This window comes from Buteo buteo, chromosome 23 (assembly GCF_964188355.1).
Source record: "Buteo buteo chromosome 23, bButBut1.hap1.1, whole genome shotgun sequence".
Classification (NCBI taxonomy): Eukaryota; Metazoa; Chordata; class Aves; order Accipitriformes; family Accipitridae; genus Buteo; species Buteo buteo.
Genome location: NC_134193.1, coordinates 14,609,660 through 14,633,948, shown reverse-complemented (window position 1 = coordinate 14,633,948; position 24,289 = coordinate 14,609,660). Strand labels below are relative to the sequence as shown.

The 24,289-nt window shown below is 49.8% G+C and overlaps 1 protein-coding gene across 1 annotated transcript in view; it reads left to right on the top strand.

Moving 5' to 3' along the window:
- The window catches only part of ASTN2 (astrotactin 2), a 360,290-nt gene that overhangs the window by 316,597 nt on the left and 19,404 nt on the right, over nucleotides 1-24,289 (top strand). Inside the window, exon 20 of the mRNA XM_075056199.1 lies at nucleotides 8,534-8,675. Within this exon, the coding sequence (XP_074912300.1) occupies nucleotides 8,534-8,675 (142 nt within the window). The remainder of the gene's footprint in view (nucleotides 1-8,533; nucleotides 8,676-24,289) is intronic.

Below are 24,289 nucleotides of genomic sequence, written 5' to 3'. Positions count from 1 at the left end.
CTCTGCATATTACCTCTGTTTAGAATAAGTGGGACCAAACAAAGAATATTTTCTTTAATTTGGTTGCCACTACAGGTAGTGGTTTGGCCCACTTCCCAGCACTGAGCTGTGAAGTGTAAGAAGGGACCAGGAGCAGGGTCAGGCAACAGTGGCAATAGAGAAGAAATTGGCTGATCTAAGAAGTCCAAAAATTTCACTTTCCCAATAAATGCAAGGAGAAGTAAAGCACAGACCAGCTGATGGCTTTTCAGCATAGGTTTACATTAATTTGACTTGACAAATCACCTGAGATAATTATGGTTTTAGTGATTAATTGCACACTGAGTTTCTTTCTAGGAAATGTTCTTTCCCCCTCCTGCTAGTCTGATATTTGCATATGTGTTTAAGGCTTGATCTCCAGTGGGTGCAAGTCAGCCAGTGGGGTTCTGTGGGGCATTAAACTACTGGAGCATTTGGTCATAAAGAGCTGAAAATAAAGGGAAGAGACTGCTCAGTAGAGCTGGAAATGAAGGACCTGACCCTGCTGTTTGGCAGGTCTTCCCTGCTTTCTTCATAGACCATTATGTATCAGGCAGGTTAGGAAGTTTGTGTACTAGGCAAGTTTGTATGTCAGACACATTGTAGGTGTATCACCAGGGCCCACTTGGACTGGCCAGAATCACCTTGTCATTGACCTTTCTTTAGGAAGGGTCCCAGGATTTGCCCTGACATGTTGCACAGTGAAAGCTGCTCCCCTTCAAGTTCAGTCTTCTTAACCCCAGCAGAAGATGGAACCTCCCAGTGCTCTGGACTGGTGGAGCCCAGGTCATTGGTGCCATCTTTGCATCCAAAATTTGGGAGTTATTTTCAGACAGTAGCGCATTCTCCTAGGAACCGCAAGAGTGCAGTAGCTTTGTGCATTTAAGAAGAAGCGGTTATGATACAGGTTTTGTTGCTGTCTCTGAAGTATCTGACACATAGGTTTATGCTGTAGAAGAGTGGCTCTGGGGCTGTAGCAGGGCTGGTGGGATTCCTGGTGAACATAAGGCTCCGTCAGTCCCTGGATCTGCTACAGACTGCTGACTGTGGGCCTTGGGGACCACCAAGTGGTCTGGACCACTGGTCCATTGTTTAGAAATCTGTAATTTAAAAGAAGCTAAAAATGAAAGGAAAGCAAGAACGAGGGTGGGAACTAGATCTGTGGTGATGGACAAAAGCTTCTGCCAGACAAGAAGTATCTGAGGACAAAGCTCATGTCTTTGCTTTGTGTCTGCACAACTCCCAGCACAAATGGGTTCCCACTTTGCCTTGAAATCAAGTAACTATTTTAACATGCTGCAGAGCCCAAAACAAACTCCAAGGGAATAGATAAATTCACTTGGACTCTCCACTATGCTAATGTGAATACGTGGGTTTGAGATTGGAACTGGCTCATGCCTGGATGGCTCCAAGCATAGCAGAGTCAGCTTGTGTCTGGCTGTGGTTGACCCTTAGCAACCCAGTGAACCTTGAGAAATACTGGAGGGCTCACAGCACAGAATGAAATGCATTAATTCTCACTCTCCTCCAGCAGCATACTGCCTTGGGGGAGATGGAGGAGGTGATGCATTTTTTACATGAGTTGAAGCAGTTTTTCTGAGGTCTTAGGTATTGACTGTGAAAGAATTGTGGTAAGCAGTCTGTGGAGAGCTCAGGTGAAGGAGCAGTGAGTCCTGCTGATGACCCTAAAAGAAGAATACACTCATGATTAGCCTTGTGCATCATGTTTTTAGAACATTGCATCTCATCCAAATTAAGACCATTTCCTTCTGTGCGACTGGCTGCTCTTGATAAGAACAAGCCCATCCTTCAGTTCCACGTGGTCACTCCATACACAGCAAAGTCTAGCCCTGGAGAGCACCAACGAAGCCATTCGAGGGACTTTTGTGGCACTGGAATGCAACTTTTGCTCTTAGCTCAGCTAAAGCATTGCTCCTTAAATTTAGTCATCTACAAATGCAGTCTTCCATCAGCAGAGGAACTGGGAGGCCCAGGAGAGCTCTTCATCATTATTAATGTGTCTATTAGCATATAGACAAAGGAAGCAAGTTCCCCACAAAATTCATAACTTAGGCAAGGTCAAGTCATTCAGAGAAGTGCTGCAATTTACACCTTTATACAAGTTGGCAAGTGAGGCACAAACTGTGCTCGAAGTTGCACAGTATAATCACTGGCTTTTCTGTTTCAGCCTAGACAACCTGTGCCCAGCCAGAGAGATTCCTGATGGAATCTTTGAGAAAAGTCACGACAAAGAAATTATTTCAGAGGCTACAGGCTTTTTGGGTGTGGGGCTTAGGTTCCCATCTAACACGAGAGGCTGGCATGCATGGATGGTCCCAGAATGTGGGCAGAAGATTTTTTAGTAATGACTAGGCCTTTTTATTTCTTTTATAAACTGGCAAGCCATGTAGGGAAGGAGGTTTTGACATCCTTCCACCAGGATCAGTAGGGACGGTTTGCTTTTAATGATCTAGGCAGCGAGACAGACCATCTGCTGATGTAAATCGGAACAGCTCTGTCGCCTAAAGTTATGTTACACTAATTTAAATCAGCCCATCATCTCCAAGACAAACCACCTTTCGCTGCCTTCCCCCACCAAGCACCAGATCCGAAGCACATTAAACCCAGGTACAACCTCATTGTGGAGGAACCACCCTGCAAGCCTGTGCTCCCCATTTACCCGTCCAAAAACCTGATCCAAGCCTTCTGCTCACAGCCGTCCTCTGAACCTCCCCTCCTCGGAGGCAGAGCCCCAGAGGAAGAGGAGGGTAGGACGAGGACCCCCAAAAGGTGACAAACTTGGAGGGCTGAGCATGCCATTTGTTTCCTCATTTCAGGAACCAAAACCTGGCAAGAGCAGAGTAGAGTAAGGTCTCTTTTTCCATCTGCTTCACTGGCATTGCTCCGGAGTTCACTGCTGGGGATGGAGGTCCTCGCTGGGCCCCATCTGCCTTCCCCGGGCTCCCTCATTTATGCCCACTTGGGCCTCTGACATTCTACTCTGTTTTTCTTTCCTTGAAAATGGATCGGGAATTGGGAGCCGCTGCGCAGGAACGCGCCTGTTCCCCATTACAGCTCCACCGGGGCTGTAACACGATAGTGCCTGCTCCATACCCACACAGATATTTATTTATCCATACAGGCTTTCTCCTTGTTTTCATTAAGTTAGGCAGAAAAGGTTAATCTTTCTTCTGCTAAAGCTTCAAAACCAACCAAGCTAAATAAAATATGATTTCTTTCATTTCTTTTTTAAAGGACACTCTCTCTCTCTTTTTTTTTTTCTCCCCCTTAAGTACCAGAATGAGGTCACAGTCAGAGATGCCACAAGAGTAAATTGAAAACAGGTTGAAAAAAAGCAAAAGGGAGAAAGACAGAAAGAGAAAACCACAATCAGAAGAAAGTGACTGGTAACGTTGCAGGGTTGGTTTCATCCAGTCTAGTAAAGAAGCCATCAAGACAGAGACGTTGGTGCCTTCCTACTTTTCTCTTTGTGCTCTTTCTAGGAATCTCAAAGGTGAATTGCAGCAGTGAGGTCTTCTCTCATCTTCATTTCCACTTTGGTTTGCACCGCCTGGGTTTTGTCCGTGCTGCTCTCAGCACAGGGACATGGGCTGAAGGTGTGGGAATGCCTGTGAGGGTCCCAGAACTTCCTTTTGCTCCTCTTACCTCCCGGAGGCTCCTGGCCTTGCTCTCTTGTTTAGTCTGGTTGAACTCAACGCCGTAACTCTTGTTGTCTTCGGTGGGATGGTTGATAGGTGATTCATCTGCCTGCTGTCCGCAACTGCTGGGCGCTGGCACGGGTTGCAGTGGAAGGACTGAGGCAGACTAAGACTGTTGGATGCTACGAGCGAGCGGTCTGAGCCTGCTCCTATCCATTTTCATTCCTCAGTCCCCATTCCTGCCCATCTGAGCCTCCTGCCATGAGAAATGTACTCGCGCAAGAGCAGATTGCCAGCTCAGCTTTGCAGACAGGCAGCTGAGTTGGGGGTGTCCTCCTCCTCCAGACCAGACATCAAGTTGAGTTCCCAGTTGGCTAACCCAGAGCCATCACCGGTGGGTTGACCTATATGCCTTGGCGTGGCCAGACCTGGTGTGGCCAGGAGAAGTTTGCAAAGCTTCACAAAATGGGGCTAACCCCGCTGCAAGTTCCAAGCGTGCTGTTATTTTCCTCTGTTTCAGGGAGAGCTCTGACTCACCGCAACACCAGAATCAGTATAAGATACATGTTTACAAAACCAAAAAGAGGAGGTTTGCCAAACTCCACAGCCTTGTCTGCAGAAGAGGACGAGGCAGTAGCAAGGGGCTACACTGGAGAGAAGGAAAATGTCACCTGGAGCGAGCTGCATCTTCCTGACAGTCATTAGTAGAGCAGAGATTGATTTTCAAAAGCTGCCTGGGGAATTGGACGGTTTGGGGCAGACCAGTCCTGGGAAGGCAGTGGCATGGAAATGAGGGGGAAGAGACTCTTGCAGGGATTTGGTGTACAGATAGGCGTATTAGCATCCCATTGCTGAGCACAATTGCTCCATTACATGTAATCAGTGTGCAGCAAGTAACATCTTTTGCTCTGTGCACAGTGATGTTGAGCTCTGGTCTGGATTTTTTACTGCTGAGAAGTGAACACAGGTGAGGCATCCTCACAGGATCTGGTCATTTGTCCTTGATATCTGTAACAGCTTATTGCTTTATTTAGTGTGACATCAATTATTTATTACTATTAATGAAGGACACAGATGGCTGTCTGGTCAATAAAATATCTCCTACTCCACAGAGATGATCTACTTAGCTATCATTTACTCTGCAGAGAACCTTTGGATTCTTTCTGAAATTTAATAATGCGAACAAAGATACTACAGCAATCTAGGAGGTTTGTGCTTCAGTGCTGCTTTGGGAGGTTGAAATCCTTCTTTATATTTGCTGGCGGGGTGTGCGAGAACACAAGTCCAGATGGGAAAGAGAAGCCCCTTTGCTTTCCATCACAAGCTACTTATCCATATAATCCCTTTTATAAAGTGATCAAACTGCTTCTTAAAAGATAGTTAGGTTATTTGCCCTTCTCAGGAGTAGACCGTTTATTCATATCCAATTTACTTTCTCTTGCCATTACTGCCCATTAACCTAAGTATTTCTTTTCCATCTGAGTGCCTCCCCTGTTGATGTATTCACAGAACCGTGTATCTCTGCTTGGCCTTTTTATGTCTCTGCTTGTATGGTAAACTTGTGCTTTTTGTTGGTTCCCTGTGAAGCCTCCTCTCCTGCTTTCCCTGTGCCTCGTTCATAAGCAGAGATGAGCAATAGTATGCACTGAGTTCTCACCGGGGCCTTGTGCAGTTAGGTCAGTATTCCTGTGTTGTTACAACATCCCCAGACCACTTTTCCTTGGTAGGGCAATGTTAGTGGTCCATCATCCTCTTGCAATGCCAGCAAATGCACCTGTTGCCTTAGTTGCATTCCACTGACAAGGTCCTAGTCTAAATCTAGGGAATAACTTGTTTTCTGGTCCTAGGGAAGACTTAGGAAATTTCATTTCAGCTGCTCTCGGAACACGATGGACTGAACAAAGAGAGACTTCTCTTGTGTGAGATGAACAAATAAAGTTGCCATGTGTTCTGCTTCACCCAGGGGAGAGCACAGAAAAGCAGTTCCCCGCATTGGCTGCGGATTGACAGCTCTGGGTAGTTGGTTTGTCCCTGGGACGTCCCTTACCCCACCCCATCTTTGCTCCGTGGTCGGTGCAGTCTGGCACCACCAGCAATCTCACTGCTGCTTATGCAGGTGCAGAAAGACTCCCAGCCTTGGGGCTGAAGTTTCAGCACCTTTGCTAGCATCTGTTTTGCTATTTTCATAACAACCTCTTTGCTTTTGTTTGATTGTAGCAGGGCCAACGAGAGGGGCATGTTCCCCAGAGGCTCGGGATTGAACACAAAACACCTTCTTGCTGTAGGGATCTTATTGCAAGGGTTTTGGCTTAACCCAAGTTGACACTGCGTTGGCAGACCCTGAGAGCTTCATTTCCTCCTGTACAGGCAGACAGGAATACACTCGCAACGTAGGCAGGTCTGATCAGACTCTGTGGCAAACCAGACCGTTGTATGACACAGCCACTGCTGTGTTTTGAGGCATTGCTCACTGCCAGCCTGCTCCGCTCCCCTCTCAGCTACGCAGAAAGACCATGAATGATGTTGCAAAGATGAGCGCTCAGAAGTCAGTGGGTGCCTTAAGGAGAGATACCCATGCAATTTTAATATACACTGAAATTCAGTGGTTGCACGTGATGCTTTCCATCCCATTTCCAGTCTCCTGCAAGTCTGGTTCCGCCCTCTGCCCTCCCTGTCTCAGCCCTGTGTTTTATCTCCCACCCCATCTCTTGTGCTCCCTCACACAGGTGCTCTGACCGATGCTCCTTGTATGCTCCTTGATGCTCCTGCCAGTCCAAATCTCCCCTTGGCCTTGCCCAGTTGCTCATCACAGTCTCTCTGCCCAGCTGTTTTCTTTGCTACCCCTCATCGGCTGCCTGTCAACCCTGAGTGCTCTGGAGGAAGGAGGGAGATCCCACAGCAGGCACCCATGGGATGATCTGTCCCCCCATGAAGTTTCTTCCTGGTCAGAAGGGAGGTTGCTTGAGATCTGAAGAGGCTTAAAAGCTCTTGCTCTTGTTCAGCAACACAGTCTGGTCCCACGTCTTCGTTATGTGTTTGTGATTCATCTGGTTTGTAAGTCACAGCAGTGTTTGTTCGCAACGACTCCTGGTGACAGGGAGTTCCCCAATCCAGCCCAATATCAAATGAAAAGAGGCAGAAATGAAAGTTGGAAATGAGCAATAGGGTTTTGTTTGTTTGTTTAAATCATAAACCCAGAGCTAAGGGGCTTGCTCAAGGCCATTCAGCGCTCGTGACGTCCAAGCAGTGATTTTACCACTGCCAACCCAACCTGCCCATTGAGTTGACTTGGGGCTTGGTATGGACCCGGGGGCTGGGAACTGGGCTAAACTGCAGAGATCGGTGACAGAGCTGCCTGAAAAAAGTTTGGAAAGAACAAGTCGTGCTGGGAGCATTAAAATGAATAATTAAGGCTTGGATTCCTTTAGGGAGGAAAAGAATTTATTGCTGCTCTTTTCTCTAGCCAAGGGGGACATTTGTTACTGAGTTGTGTATTTTGAGACAAGATGCAAATGCAGTTTGGGGGGGCTGGGGAGGAGGGGATTTTTTCTTCTACCTGGGCAATCCAGCCACACAGTGAGATGTTCTGGGCTGGTTATACCACTGGTTATTTCTTGTGATCTGTACCAAGAACTTAGACTTGTGCTTCATTTCAGTAGTCCTCAGTCACTTTTGCTTTTAGAAAAATAAAGAAAAGTGCTGAGAAGGGAATTCTCCTCCTCCCTCTGCTGCGGTGTCTTGACATTTACACATGCACAAGGTACCCAGCACAGCAATCTGGGTCCAGGTTTGTTTATACCAGCATAACTCTATCAGCTCCAGCAGCCCTTTCTCTGATTCCCATCAGTGGGAATGGGGGCATGACCAGGGCAGCTGCTCTGGTTTTTTTACTCCTTGGTACCTTGGGCTTTCAGTTACACTGAGGTAAAATGGGAATTGAATGCAATGAGCTCTAACTGATAGACAGCCTGCCCACTGCAAGGAGACAGGTTGCACGGCAGTGGATAATCAGGCCCCAAAAGCTTAATAAATGGAGTGTTTTCAGTTTCAGCTGGGTCATGATCTAAGTGTTTAATAAGCTTTATAAACCAGAAGACAAAAAAAACCCCCAACTTTTTCAGCATTTTTAATTAGTATTTTTTTCCTTTGAATGCTTGTAATGTAAAAACACTCACAGGGCAAGTGTTCTTCAGCACAGCTGAAGGAGCTCCAGTCAGAGTTCCAGGAGCCAGCAGAGTGCACATGAAAAGGAATGCAAGGCTACTGATTTTCATTGAATAAAAAAAAAAAAAAAAAAAGAAAAACCCACAAAAAAACCCAGCACATTGAGAGCAATTCCATCCAAGCTCTAAAAATGTCTCCTTTCCTGATAATCTAATGTAGCAGAAACACATTTCACTGTGACAGGTGATTTTTTAAAAAGACCACATCCCTTTTAAGAACTGAATGTGCAGTTAGGGCAGGAGAGCCCTATTTAGCCAGGCTTCCAGCTCTTCTGGGGACCTGGAGCCTGTCCTTGGATGGTGGTCCTGCGTGTGGTGGTTGCAGTGAGTCCACACGTTGCCTGTACGTCTGTGAGTGCACCCTTCCACTGTCCAAGCGATGACTTAGCACTGGCCTTGGTTTCTGCAGTGGGTCCCTATTACAGCTGATGTCCCAGGTCTGTTTTCTACTTGCTTTGTCCATGGGCGATATTCTCCAGATAGACTCGGGGCCATTCGTATGAGCTACAGCCAGTGAGACTTTGTTGATTGCCTGTGCTGTGTAGGTGCATTCCTGCACTGATTTTTAAATGGTCAGCAATAATTTTGCACCTGTATTGATGTTTCGGTCTTGCTCATCTCTTTGCTCTCCAGGAGAATCCTTGAGCTTTGCGGATGATTTGCTTTCTGGCCTTGCAACATCCTGTGTGGCAGCGGGTAGGAGCCACGGAGATGTCCCTGAAACCAGCCTCTATTCAGTCATTTTCAAGTGCCTGGAACCGGATGGTCTGTACAAGTAAGGAGAGGCATGTGGGGAGGTGCTGGGGGCAAGGAGGGATCTCCAATGCTATTCCTTAATTGTTATTGACTTTTTGGTTAGCACTGTGTTACACCAGACGGAGGGCAAATGATGAGACTCTTTCTGTTGCTTTGGGTGTTAGGCTCAGCTAGTGAAATGGAAAACCTGTGTCTGCCAGTACAGCGCTGGAGGCACTGGGAGTCTGTGGGAGACTCCACTGGAATAACTCAAATTTTCAGTATTCTGGGCTTCCAGGTCCATGCCTCATGGATAGGGTTGTCTCTCTGGGATGAACTGAGCTAAAGTGGTCAGATTGAAGCAAACTGCCAAATGCCTGGTGGACTGAAATAGCCAGATGTCAAAAGTGTGATAGGTGTTGTTTATACATGTTGATGTTTATACTAGTAGGACACATATAGCAGATCAGAGACACAAGAAATCCATCTGCCCACCACCCAGTTACTTCTACAGGGATGGCTGGCCACGCCTGTGCTGATGTTCTTCTTCACTTGACTCTTCTGAGATATTCTTTGAGCACATAGGATTGGATTTTCTGTTTGAGTGCTGTGGAGTTATTAGTGTCCAAAGCAAAGGGATAATTTCAGGATCTGAATATTAACTTCTCCTTCAGTATCATTTGGAGGGGTCTGGCCTTTTCAACCTGGCTCATTAACCAGGGCATACTCTATCCTGAGGGGCATATCAGGAGTCAGGACAGTAAAAGAGAAAAAAATAGAGAAAAAAGGCAAGGAGGCGGAGGAGACACAGAGTAAGCAAGAGAGAAACACCCAGGGCTTAATGTCAGAGCGACTGTAATAATTAAAACACATTTTGTAGTGAGTAATGAAACTTTTTATGGGACCACAAAAGCATTTAAAGTGAGAGCTGGCAAATGGTCTGTCAGCGAGAACTTTTTAGGATCTTGATTAATACTTTCCCTTTGCCTCCCCTTCCACCGCCCCCCAGTTAAGTATGTTGACAGCCTCTGAAGAAGGAGAAGCCTTTATTGCACATCTCTTGAGCAGGGCTGTGTCCAGGAGCAGGCTCCAAGTGATACCTCTTGCCACTTAATACCTTTAAATGTTTTCTTATTAAATACATATAATGCATAAATATAATTATTAATATCTCTGGGAACTGGACTGCTCTGAAAAGATGCCAGGGAGAGGCTGGAGCAACCGCAGAGCTTGCTAATAACCCGCCGCCCATAAAATCAGCCGGTTGTGAGCTCTCAGCCGTTCAGCTTACGGCTGCCAGAGGCACTGGGCGAGGGAAGAGCCACTGGGTTTGATGGGGAGGCTGCTGCTGAGGTGAACACACGGAGCTGGGAGCCAGAAGGTCTGGCTCTTGGGCAGCCTGGGCTGCCAAATCATCTTTCCCATCTGCTGGGCAGGGATAATTGCACTCACCCATCGCTTTAGGGGCTCTGTGATCTAATTCCTGATGTCTGCAAAGGGCTGGGAGAGCCTTGGGTGGAAGGTGGAAGGCTCCGTCCAGGGTTTTGTCATGCTTTTGGTCAAAGCCACGCTTCTGCTTCACAGTCATGAGGCACATTGCCGTGGAGGGAGTAAGCAGAGTCGGTGATGCCCCGTGTCCTGGGGTGGCTGTGGGCAGCTCCTGCTCTCTGTGGGTGCCCCTGGGTGAGAGACAGTAGCTTTTTGTGGGGAGCCGTGGCTGCAGGCAGCCAGCAGGCAGCAGTCCCCTGGCATTAAGGAGCTTTGGACCTCATCCTTCTGCGGGGACAGGCCCTGGGGTGACGTACAGTGTTGGCTCCATCCCGCAGCTAACGCTCAGCAGGGCTTGGCACGCTGTTCCCAGGGCTGTGCAGACTTAAGCACACATGTATGGACACATGTTCATGTTGGCACCTGTGGGGCATGGACCCACACTCATGGGCATCAAAAAAATGTACATGCACACACACTACAGCTCACCCTCCTTGGCATCTGCTGCTGCTGCTGCATGCCCCAGCACACATGCGTGGACCGATAACACCTACTATTCAATGTGTTTGCATGCACTGCTGTGGATGCATGTCCAGCACGCACACACACATTGGCTCCAACCTGGGACCTACCCAGAACGTGTTTACTTAGCATCTGTGCATTCTCAGATACATAGGCACACACATTAAATATTCCTCTGTTCAGATGTCCACACAGTTGCAACACAGCATGAAGAAAGCCAGAACAGTGAAATGTGAGGCTAACACTCTGTTCTGAGCCCGCGCAGACGTAACAACAACAGAAACACGGGCACAGGGTCATTTCTTAAATTGAATTTCTTCTGTTTGCTTCGTTTGTTTCTGTGGAAAAATAGCTATCTTGGAAGGCTCTGGCCTGGGTATAATCCTGATTATAGCTACACGGCAGGGACCTGTGCTTTCCTCTAGGCTGTTAGGTGAGCACACAGAGTCTGCAGCATCAGAACTCTTCAGAAGCAAATGTTTTTGCTTGTTCAGTAGTCTGAGGGTATCATGTAAACCGAGAGAGGGACTGTGAACGTGGAAGTCTCTTCTGCTCTGTAAATGTGTCAGCCATCCTGTCGCTTTTCTTCTGTAGTACCTGCGGCAATTACGCTCTGCTGTTGACCATTCATTTGGAGTATTACCAGCCTGAGATCAAAGCTGGGCTTGCATATGAAAAACAAAACCAAAAACAGGTCTATAAGCAAACAAAAAAAGTGATTGATTCCTCTACTTTTGAGACTTCTGTTATTTCAAAACATAAACTAAAAAAAGGAGAACTTATTTCTTTGTCCTTTACAGTTTCAGTCTGATGAAAATATGTTGCCTGTCAGCCCTTTTCTTCCCCTTGCCTGTAGTACATTGAGATGCTAGTCCTTGCACAGAGGGTTTTCAGAGGGAAAGTAGTTCGTGTCAACAAAGATGCATGTGCTCCATAGGCTCGTGTACACATGTGGACACTCCTGCTGGTCTGTCAGACGTGGGTGCCCATGCGTGGGGATCCATGCTGCAGTCATGTGAATGCACTCATTTGCATTCACACAGGGACACTGATGATGGTCCTTGAAGACTGTCAAGTTTGGCTTAAGCTCTTAAAAAACGAAAGGCTTATGATTCTTGCAAAATGCATCACAGGAGAGGAGATTGTTCTCCCCCGAGGTCAGCTAGACCAGAGCAGTCTGTCAAGCTTCCTCCCAGGTGGATTTGGAAGAGGATGGTGTGAGGAAGGCAGAGGGAGAGATGTCTACGTGTCTGTTAAGTGCTCGTCTTGCATGGAACAGGCCAGCCGGGACAGTGGTTAACACCAATCAGACTGATAGTTTGAGAGTTTGGGAGCACCATGCTGTGACAGGCAACTTGTGATGCACCAAGCACCAAACAGCAGTCAAAAGAAAGAGCTCTGGTTCATTTCAGAGGTCAAAGTAAGCCTGGAGGACTGAGCTTACATTGCTCATGGTCGTTACATAGCTCAGCACCCTGCAAACCCAACCGATCTCTTCACTGTGGAGACAGCAGCTTCCCTTGTGCATCCCACAGCCTCTCTGAGCCTTCAGCCCAGCTCATCCATCTCAGCTTCTCACCCCGTCGTTCCTTGAGTGCCTGGGGATGCCTCTTCGCTGAGCTGTACCTGATCGGCTGCCGGAAAGCAGCTTTGCCAGCCCAGCATGTTCGTTTCAGATACTTGGGGAGACACCAAGTATCCCTCAGCCAAAAATGGAAATTTTGGAAAGGGAAATGAAAACCCCCTCCAGCTCCTCAATGGAGCTGCAGTGCAAACACACCAACTTCTTCCCTGCGCCACAGATACTATAATTATAGATTAGATTAAATCCCAATGTTTCACTTTATTTACATTCCTGACCTAGCCTATTCATTTCCGGTGTTTGTGCCAAGAATCAGCACAAAATTTACTGGAAATAATATGGAAGTCATCAGGATCCCTTCCAGAGCCTTTCTTTGGAGTGTGTTCATGTGCTGAGAAGGAGCCTCGAGTTTGCATTCCCTTTGCTGGCTCAGATGGGGTTTCCCCAGGGTGATCCTGAACCAGCTCGAAGGCTCTGGGAGAGCATGTTTCAGGAGTGTTCATCCCAGGGGATGAAGATTGGGCACTGCCATCAGATGGAAGGGGATTCAGTTAGATCTCAGAATGACAACACAAGGCTCCCATCCACAGCCAAGAACCACCAAGACCTGCCTGGCCAGCATTGTCCCCTATAGGAGGCCATCACCAGCATGCCCAGGCTTAGCCTTTGTCACCATATGCAGGCTAAGAGTGAACATACTTTATTTTGGTGAGCTTAAGGAAGGAGGCAATGGTGTTAAGTAGGGGGAACCCATCATAGGACCGAGAGACAGCGATTGCAATTCAGCAAGCTGGATGCGCTAAAGGAGCTGGCCCAGAGCAAAGCTGATTAATGTTGACTGACCTCTGCCTTGTGCATAGCTGGGATAAAAAGTGGAATGGAAACCCTTGGTGCTCAAGAGTGTGCTAATGCTGGCAGCAGTCCGCTGCTCCTTATATGACACTAGTTGTTATTGTTGGTCTTCCGTCAGGAAGACACGTGAATGAGCACTGGAGCAATCGGAGACAGATCACAAATAGCTCAGTGGCATGGGTTAAAACACATCTGTTACAGCCCTTGGCTGAGTCCCCTGTGTGCACAGGAGCTGTGCTGCTTCATTGAATCCACCTCTTCTATTCTGCATGCTCTCCAGCTTCCTGAAGCCGAGCAGTATATGGCTGTAGTTTCTTCTCAGGCATTCCTGGGTTGCGGAAGCTCAAACAAGACAAGTCAGGAGTTGAATAAGTGTTTGCTAAATCCCAGGCCTGTGCTCTAAATGCAGGCTCATCCTTCCTCAGCAGTTCAGGGTTGCTTCAGAACCAGACTGCCCAAATGCTGGCTCAGGTGTGTGGTTGTTTTTGCTGAAATAAGTCCAGCACCGAGCTGTCTGGGCCCGCCTGGGCTACGTGCAGATCGCTACAGCAGAGGTGGATTGGCCCCATGAAAATGGTCTGTACAGAGAGGTCACAGGCTCAGCAGAACAAGGAGATAATCTCTCTTTCCACTGATATTAATGAAGTCCCATGCATGGAGGAAGGTGGAGCTCCTATTGAAGTTTCAAACATTAGCAGGGTACAAATATAAAAGCCATAGAGAAGACATTCATGCTTTCTTCCTGACCAGTCAAGGTGCTGGAGGCTCTTCCTAACTTTGCCATTTGCTCTACTGAGCGACTTACGCAGATCACTTTGTCTCACTTTCATCTTCATCTGTTTGCCTGTCCCCTTTGTAAGCTCAGGTTTTAAGCTTTCTCTTGCTATCTCTGTGTACAGCCCAGCCTGGGTGAGTCAGAACAGGGCCTCCAGGTGCTGCTGCAATGTTGCTATACCAGACGTTTGCCATCGCCCTTTTAAAAGTTGGGTTTCTGCCTGAATCCTCCTTCTGATCTGTCTCTGCCACCAGTATTCAGCCACCTGGGACAGATCTAGAGTCAGGACGTGCCTTTCCACTGACCTCAGTAGAACCTTCTTCCCTAGTATCTGCCAAGCATATGAGCATCTCCCTCCTTTTTGCTGGAAAGACCAGGTTATCCTCCCCAAATTCTCTGCTTCTGCTCATACCTCATGCCACAAAGAGAAACAAAACAGCCTTTATTGCCTCCCGCGGCTGGCTCCTCCCCACGCCTTCCTCAGGACATCCAGATTGAAATAACATTCTTGGTTTTGCCCTAAAAACTCCCAGCATCCAAATCCCAAACCTGGCTGGGTCCAGGCCCATTCACATTGCTCCTCTCGGGGTGGCTGGAGGAAGGCTAGCAGTGGGGGAACAAGGAGGAGGCATGGATAGATCGTTGTGTCGGGTATTGCAGCTAGGGGAGTGTGTGAATGTAAGATTCTTCCTGGAAATGGTAATGGGGTGGAGAGGAGGAGTTTGGCCTCTTTGTCTGTTGGTAGACAAATGGACCTTTGCCATTCCACCTTTTCCCCACCACCAGTCCCCTATCACCAACCCTTTACAGTTACAGACTTGGAAAGTATTCTTATTTCTGAGCATGTAGAAAACAAACGCCACTAACATAGATCAGTCCAAGTATTATCTCATTGACTAATGGGAGAGCAAGTACAAGGGATGCTATATAAATATCAACACAGGCGTTGCTGGCTTTGATTTACCTCTAAGCCAGCAAAAGCTGCATTGTGCTACTGCATTGAAGTCTTTGTTTTGTTCATCAGTTCTCCATGGTATAGAGCACCTTTTTCCTGAAGGCTGGAAACCTGAGGGCCATGTTGATTTGATTCTTACAGCAGGGTTTGAACCATCTCCTCTTCCAGGACACAAGGAATTCACTGTTTGGCGTGGATGTTTCTTTTATCTTGTAGGGAAGAAATGGGTCTGGATAAGGGCAAATGTTTTTGTTCTTGTTGGCCATGTCCTAGGTAGGGAAACTGAGCCAGGGAGAAGTGATGTGACATGCCTGAAACTCTTCAGTGGGCTGGACATGAGCAGAGTCAAGGGATGCCCTTGCTCACACTTCGCATAAGCCCCACTTCAGAAGAGCGCTTGGAGAATTGCTTTTTTTGGTCAGGGGATTAAGTAATGCCACCTGCACAAAAATACGATCTCCTCTTCCTAATTTCCTTATGCAGTCTGGGAGCCAGGTACCTGAGAGTGCACATCAAGGAACCCGAGGCATGCCCTCAAAAATGCTGCTGGCTGTCTTGGTGTCTCACACCCTCCCCTCTATCTTGTTCTTGTTCTCAGTGTGTTGGTGTTTTTTTCCCAGCAAAGCCAATCTGGCAGCAAACTGACTTTTTTTGCACGGTACTAGAGACAGCAAGCGATGCCACTTTGCCAGCTGGAGTTTCCCCTCTGTTGCCAGAGCGCAGATGAAGCTCCTGCCGCCGCACCTCCATCCTGGGCGCTGAGCAGGAGCGATCCTCGCTCGCCTTGCGGCGGGCAGCACCGGGGCTTTGACACCAAGAGGCAGTGTTACATCACGTCTGCAGCAACGGGTCCTGCTTCCAGTCTTGCTGGGGTGCACACAGCCCGAAACAGGCTCTGCCCATGCTGATCCTGGAATTTAAATTACGGGCAAGCGTGATGCAGAGGGATCCTAGCAGGCTGCATGAGAGCCAGCCCAAGCCAGACACAACACGGCAGCGTTCGCTTGGCAGTCCCATGGCTTTACACCTGCTCTGCCAAGCCAAGAGGAGAGCAAGGGGGTATCAGACGGGGTGCAAGCCTGGGCTGGCAGGGCTGGTCTACGGCAGGATTGGAGCTGGTGCCTTACATAGTACAGTGCTGGTGATGTTTTCCTGCTCAGGTCTCTGTTAGGGTGATTGTCCCTTCACAGTGTGTCATTTTGTGGCTGAATAGCTCTTGTACACCCCAGGCAGACGTTGTCTCTGTAAAATGATGGTTGGATTTGCCACGTATCGGTTCATGCATCACTAGCCAACACTGATGTTTGGGTGGGAAGTTTCTGCCACCTCCTTTGCTTCCCTGTGCCCAGTAGTAGCTCATCCTGATATTTGCAGATAGCTCAAATTTTTAAAAGGCTAATTCTAGCCTTAAAGAGTGGCCAAAAGCATCTCAGCTGTATCCATAAATATGCCCCAGGAGGGACGTGACAAGCTGCTTTGGTGCCCAGGTGTTCAGATAGTACTGCACCCACAGGTCTTATCTGAACCTAGAGCCATACCCACAGCCCATGAAGTAAATCAGCTCACACAGACCCTGGATGGGACCCCGGGTCCCAAAAGCTGGAGATATTTGGCCCAAAAGGTGATGCTTATCCAAATAAAAAGATAAGTCACAAGCTAATCCTACCTGCCCATCTTTTCCTCCACAATCTAGAGGCAAAGTTTGGATGCCATTACCTACAAGATCTGTCCCAGCACAGACCAGCAATGTGCATACATCTCATATATGGCCTGCAAGTCCATAAAACCAGTTAAACATTTTTTTTGTTTCTTTTTTCCAAAGGACACCTGCAGCACATCCCACCCCATCCTTTTCTTCTAACAACAGCACAGAGACTCCCTCACTGGCCTTGCCTCCCAGAGAATACTTTATCTTCATTTTCCTTTTTTTTTGCTGTGTATTTTAAAAAAAACCCTCTTTTAATCTTTGACTTGCACACAGCATTACACGTGTAAGTACCCACCTGCTGGTCACGCCACCCTGGAGTTTATCAGCACACAGTGACCCCTCCAGCTCTGCCACCCATTCTCTCCCTCAAGGTCACGGGACAAGGCTGTTACCCAGCTGCAGAGAATTTGTCGTGGGGGAGCTGTGCAGGTGATGGAGCCCCTGCACAAGTGGTTACTGAACTCAGCTGCTTTCCAGTAGATCTTGAGTGACCTTTAACTTATTCCTTGGGTTTTGGAATTGTTCCCCCCTGCAAAAGAAGTTTGCTTGTATTTTCCTAGTTTGAGGACATTGAGTGCATCTGGGCTTTTCTGTGCTGGTCCCGTCTTCGACTGTGTGGTCTGGCCCAGACCCCGCTGCAGTCGATGGGAGTTGTTATTCCCCTAGACCTCAGGCAGCCTTGGGTTCTGATGATGGAGCAGGAGTGTGGTAGGGCATGGCCACTGCAACTGCTGCCGCTTAACTCTTTTGCTTAAAAGCAGACTCATCAGGAGTGCACACATTTTGGGACCTTTTTCAGTTGTATGTGCTGAGACTAGAAATCCCTCATCTTCACAGGTTCACAGCTCTCGTTGCCTGTCTCAAGTTATGTTAGTGCTTAGATGGCCAAGTCCCTGCTGCAGAACCCGTGTTTGCAAAAGTAGCCAGTGAATTCAGCCATCTCCATTTTGGGAGCATCATCTTCAAGGCTTCACTGGCAGAGCCACAGCTCCCACTGGCTTCAGCTTAATTTGCGCCAGAGTAGATCAGTGTAAAATGAAGACACTCAAGGTTAACAAGTAACCTCAAAGTAGCTGCTTCTTCCTGAGTTTTCCCACCTGTAAAACAGGCATATTAAAACTGAGCTACACCCTTTGCTAGGTTTCCTATACAGTGAGGAGAACAGCATAATAAAATGGGAGAGAAAGCTGAGAAGTAGCTGCTTGGTTGCAGAGGTGGCATCTACATGTTGAGGTGGGACTTGCCATGGGTGGTTCTCCCTCCTGGAGCTATGGCCCACTTGGTCTCTGCTTGGTCTCCTCAATTGGATGCCACCTTGTACTGCCAAGGATATATGGCTTGAGTACCTCTAGAGTGATTGCTCCCAGCACACATGCCCTCATTGCTTCTGGTCACCTCACACACATACTCACTTCCCTCATCAGGAATGAGATAAATTGGATTATGCAGCAATATGGTTTCTGTTTTGAAAAGGGGAAAGAAAATACCCTGGCTTTCACTGAAAACCCTTGGAGCCAAAGCTTATGTCATAATTTAAATGTTTCAAAAAAAAAGAAGTAGGGTCTGAGGGTTGCTTTTTGTTCAGGGGATGGTGGATGGAGGGGGCGGCGGGGCAGGGTCCTGTCTTCACTAGATGAGCTGATGGAGCGAGGTGTGGAGACTTGCTGCCCTGGCAGGAAGGAGTGTGAAGGGAGCTCTGATTCAGGGAGCTCGGTGCCGGATCACTGGGAGATGTTTGCCCAAACAGCTGGGGCCACTGGCTGGGCAGCCAGGCAGCTCAGTGAGGTGGGCTTGGGTGCTTGCCTTGACTCAGCTCTGGGCTGTCATACCCCTGAATCAGGGTCTGTTGCTTTTCTTCCGTCTTTTCTCCTCGTGATTTCTGCTGGGGAAGCCGCAGGGCAGCTCATGGCAGCAGCAACCTGAGCTACGTCTGGAGCCAGCCCCTGACATCGTTTTCACCTTCCTTCTGAGCATCTCCCACCACCCTACGGTCATGGAAATAGCCTCAGCTCTTAATCTCATGGCACAACCTCAAACAGAAGGGCCTGCCGCTGGGCTGGGATACTTTCATATTTTCTTTCTATCTGCTTTACCTCGTTGCAACATCTTAGTCTTCCAGCCTTTCTGTGACAGTGTGGGGGGTGTACGTATCCTGCACGCAGAAGGCTCTACACGTGCCAGTGCCAGTTTCTTGCATGGGGCAGGGGATGCGGGGGTGTGCCACTTGGTCTCTGCGAGACCCACCCCAGGCTGCTGGGGAACCTCTCAGAAGAAGCACCCCAAACCAAAATGCTTCTTCAGTGCCTTTTGACATGTCACCACTGAAGTCAGGGAAAGGATTTCAAGCCATTCCAGCTGCCACAAGTTGTACTCTTGGCCCTGTATTGCACCTCCCTTCTTGCAGGAGCATCCGTCCTGCATGGGCGAGGATTGATGCATGTCCCTGGCTTGGGCAGCCTGTTCTCCAGTGGAAGCTGCTGTCTTAATGACAGCATCTTCTTGCTTAATTGTGAGCTTAGTTGTCCCAGAGCAAGTCTGGGATAATGCCCAAGAGTCTCATCAATGCAGCTCTCCCTCCTTTATGCCCACAAAGTAGACCGAAACAGAAACAAGGACTCTGTCTCATCCCCACCCTCTGTCTTGCCTGCCCAGCTGGCCTCATCCCCATTAAGGCAGTATGTAGGGGGCTGGTGGGGACCTGAAGCTGCCCAGGGTAATCCTATAAATCCAAACTTTGCAACACTGCCACAGCCTGTGATGTATTTACCCGACTGACAGGCTGCCTCTGGGGAACATCAGCACTACCAGTGTCACCCCCTCTGTCCTCTCTCCCTCTTGTGCTTCTCCCCTCTGCGTTTGGGGTTTTCTTAGGTTTGTGTACATTTTGCGGTACTGCGTCCCCGTCGGTGCTGCCCTTTGTCAGCGCCGGACCTGAGTGCATGGAGATGTATGGCTGAGGACTGGTGTGCATTTCTGTCCATACTGTTTATAGGTTTGGATCTGGGGAGCAGGGACACCTCGCTTTGCTGGGGGTCTTTCCCATACCAGCAGCAGGAGCAGGTACCTTAGTGCTACCCAATAGCCCCATAAACCCACCATCCCATAACCCTTATCCCGCAGCCCATCTGAGATGAAATCATGGCCAGATCGTGTTCTAAATAACCTCTGGGTGTGCAGGTGGTTTTTGAGATGTTTGATGAGGACACCTGCGGCTGTGCAAGCGTGGAGCAGCATGTCATCGTGTGGCTGGTTAGCCCCAGGCTCTGGTGGGTGAAGCAAACCCTTTACGTAGGGCTTTCCAATGTCATTACAACCAAGAGCACTGCAGAGAATGGAATATCCCAAATACTGCTGAAGCCCAGCAAAGTGCTGCACCTCGAGTTCCCCTTGGTGGTGTACGCCGTACCACGCTCCCCAGGCAGCAGCTTGCAGTGACATCCCTGCAGGTCTCCCATTGCCTATCCAAACTCGCCCCATCGCTGCTCCAGCAGGGCTGTCCTGGTGCAGCCCAGCCGGTGGTGTGAAGCCCACCCCATGGCGTGAAGCCCACCTGCGTCACCCCACACAGCTCCTGAGCTCTTGCAGGCCACCTCCAGCTCTCGGCTCTGTCCCTGGCTTGTACCTGCTGCACTACCACACGCTGAATTGTTTTCCAAGTGGAAACATGAGTTGAAGTATTAACTCCACAAGGGCCTTTCTGTGCAGTGCACCGGGATTAAATATTTATGTTGGCAAAAAGCATGTAATAGGCAGCTCAAGATCAGAGATAATGAAATTGAGGTGTGTGGAGAAAGGAGGGGGAGGCAGGGGGCTTGCAGGAGCAGAAGGGAGAGGGACCCAAGTGAGTTGTAGTATGTGTGCATGGGCGATTGCTTTTGGTTTTATTAATACCCCACCTGTTTGTGGGGGGACCCCAGCCCCATCACTGGGAGCTCTGCAGCACACGAAGGAGTGCAGAGATCAGCCGTCGCCATTTCTTGCGTGCACACCAGCGTCAGGCAGGAGTAATTGTCACCCGGGTGACTTTAACTTAGAGCCATCTGAAGGGAGGTGGGGCAGGGACTGTCCTGGAGAAGATGGCTGGGTGGAGTAGCGAGGGATGAGACCCTCTCTGTGTCATCTGCAAATGATGTATGATCCTAAATCATTAATAGCGGTGATATAGGATCCCTCTCTCTTCCAGACCGCTGCAGTCAAGGTTATTTACCGGTGACTGTATCCGATCAGGCAGCAATGTGGTTTGGATTATACGGAGGGTTCCCAATCGGGTCAGGAGGATGCTCATCGCAGCGACTGCAGCACACCGAGCAGGGAAGGCCCATGCAAGCCTCCGTGGTGGGTGTTAACGAAGAGCCCCGCAAGGATGGGCAGCAGGGGTGCAGGAGGGGAGCGGGCAGAGGCAAGGTGCACGGCGTGGAGGGTGCTGGGCGATGCAGGAGGGGCGACCCGCTCCGCTGCCACGGGAGGAAAACAAGGAGCACATGGAACAGCAAAGGGTGCTGCTCTTTCTCAAATCATTATCTTTATGAGACAGCAACATCTCTCTCTTTCCACCCAACAACAAATATCATGGAAGGCGGCACATGGAGGGGGGGCGAGTCCTGCGCCGTGCTGTGGGACTGCGGCCAGTCGCGGAGCCTCCAGGGAGGTATGAAACGAGGCATGAATGGAGTGTTAGGAGAGAATGGAAACTCTCCACTGGCTCCCAGGCCGGCTCTCTTGCGGGGGGTCCCTTGCTCACGATGACAGCGCTGCCTCTCATAAACACGCATTTCCTCATCCCCGTTTGTTTCTCTCTCTTGTGCAATCTCTTGTACCAGACGGGAATGGGAGTGAGTCCCAATGGTACATGAATGTGTTACAAAAAACCTTCCCACCCTGCCACCAACGAAGTACTGAGAAATAACAACAGGGTTTAAAAGAAAAAAAAGAGAAAGAAAAGAAAGATAGGGGAGCCAGATGGATTTGCTACTGGCCGTGAGTTATTCTGAGTGTACACTGAAGGGCATGGCTATGCTGGTAGTTTGCAGCATCAACCAGCACTCAGAAGTCCTCACTGCTCTCGGTGCTGTGCATCCCTCTGGGAAAAGGAAGTTCCTTCTCCAAATGACTTTCCTGGGTGAAAAACATGGGATAAAAATAGGGGCAAAGTAACTTGGCTGAGATCACATAGTGCTCAAACCAAGAGATAGTCCCAGCTCTGACCTGCCTGCCCCACACCGTCCTCTGTGCTGGGTTGTTTTGCCTGGGGTACACGAGGAGCGCGGCTGCTGCCCTGCTGCCAGCCTCTGCTGCCTGTACGGATTGTCCAGGCTGCCCTTCTTGGACAACACTGCTAGGATAGAGCACAACCGGGGTGAGGTGTGATGCTAAGGTGTAGGAGCAAGCGAAAGGCCCACCATCAGACACAGTAAGTCTCCTGGACCAGCAGTAGAGGGAAGAAGGTCTCCCGGACCTGCGCTGGGTGAGCAGGGATGGAGGATCTGCGTGTAAGCTCTAGCTGCAGAGGAGGAAAAACTGCTGGGAGTTGCAATCCTTCCATGTAGAGGGAAAAGCAAGGGAAGAAACCTGCAGGGAGCGATGCCTCTGGAGCAGCATTTGCGGGAGAGCAGGGCTGGCTCCGCACCTCCGGACACTCGCAAGCGTGGCCACCGCCGTGACGAGGCACTCTCCCGAAATGCAGGGCAGCGGGTCTCCGGTCCTGGAGGAGGCCTGCTGGGGGTAGCAGGGCTCTTGCTCCAGGCTCGTTGGCTGTATAGCCATCACTTCAATAAAGAAATGATTAAAAGGGGGTGGGGAGAGGGGGGGAGAAAAACCCAAAACATCTGTTTTACTTCAAATCAGGGAAGATTCCTTTGCTTGCAAGGAATGTGTAAATCACGCCGGGCTGGGAGATGTACATAACCCTGCCTGAAAGCTCCTCTGCACTTCAAACGAATTCTAACGTGCTTACTGGGATTTTGTTTTTATTATTTGTTTCGCCCCCCCCCCCCCCACCCCCCCGTCTGCCTGCCGGAGCTGTGAGAATCTCCCGCCCGCTGCCAGCCCCTCACCCCGTCCCCCCTCAATTCGGGGGCCTTGGGGCACGGAGGGAGCGGCCAGCGGGCAGCGGTGACCACAGACCTGGCTGGCGTCCTTCTGCCGGGGCTCGCTGGCACGCAACATCCCTGCCTTGCCACCGTCCTCCCCCCGTGCCGACCCCGTGCCGATGTTGCGGGGCCGTTGCAGGGACCCCTTGGCTGCCCTTGCCACTCCTGCAGCCTGGCACGGGGTGTGGATGCCTCTTGCGTGGAGGCTGGCACATTTGGATCCTGCCTGGGATGCTGCGAGCACGGCGAGCGGAGGCGTCCCCCTCCTCCGAGCCGTTCCCTTGTGTGCCGTTATTGTTGTTGTGCTTTGTTTTGCTTTGTTTCATGCGGAGGGTGAAGCTAGGGCTGGCCAACGGTGCTGGGGACAAACCCAATGGAGATAGATAGATTGACAGCCTCTGCTCATAGGGGTGCACAGCCACCTCCCCGTGCCAGCCTACTAAGGTGACTCGCCCTGCACCAGAGGGACCACCCTCGGGGCCGAGGACAGGCTCCGCTCCCTGCGGTCGATGCAGCCCTTTGCCTTTCTTCTGAGGCTGTCGAGCAGGAGGCCCTATTGTGGTGGCTTATATAAGAACAGTCAGCCATCAACTCGCTTGACGTGGACCACCCACTACTCCTCAGATGACACTGTCTTTTGAAGTCGCTACCAGCCTGGGCTGGATTTCAACCAGCAGCCCAGATGGAAACCAAGCCCCCAGGAGGATGAGAACAAGCCCTACCAAGGGGTTCTCCTGGGGTAGCAAACTGTGGAGTGTCTGGTTCTTGTTTAGAATGACTGTGAGGTTGGGAGGGGCAAACATTTCCCAATTTGCCAAGGGTCACAACCTTCCTCTCCCCCCCATCTCCCCAGGGCCGGCGATGGCCAAGCTTTGCAGAGCATTGGTAGGTTGAATGGCTGGTATGGTTAGCTGTGAACATTTCCATTGTGGAGCTCACTGCAGGGGGCCAGGGCCTCGCTCGTCTCTCCTTTCTCCCTGGCACAACTGGAGGAAGAGTTTGATTTATTCCCTCTCTCCTTCTGAGCAGCCTTCTCATCTCCTGCAGCTGCAGCCTCCCCAAGCTCTGCTGTCTCTTCATGGAGGAGGACGGCAGCCATCTCAGGAGTATCCCAAGGCAGGTACTAAAGTGATGTGTCTCTCTTGGGAGACCCACCAAGCACACAGGACTAATGCTTTAAAATGAGGCTGAAAGCCACCAACCCGTAGATCTGTGCGAAGAAGACAAGCAAAACCGCAGAGTAATGACTTACCCCTAAATGTGTAACCTTCATGGAGCTGGGGCTGGAGGCTTCAGGGTGTTTGTGGCTGAGGGAAGAGGGGCAGGGTTGACCCAGATACAAGGGTGGAGCAGAAGGTGTTGCAGCAGGAGGGAGAGAGGATGCAGGTGGTGTCTGGGGATACCCTGGCCATGGGAGCGAGGAGGCATTGGTGGGAGGGTGGTGGAGAGCTGGAGGGATTGGTGGGCACTGTTGAGGTGCCCGTGTGAAGGCTGTGGTGGGACATGAGGGACATGTGGGACGCAGAGCCTGGGGAAAGCCCTCCTTGGCCATGCTGTTCCCAGGACAGCTCAATCCATCACCAGCTCTCGCTGACGCTCTGCAGCTGGAGCAGGACAAGCCCCTGCAGTTTGCAGCCTCAGGCATCAATCTGACCCATGGCGTGGGTGGAATTGTTCCAGCAG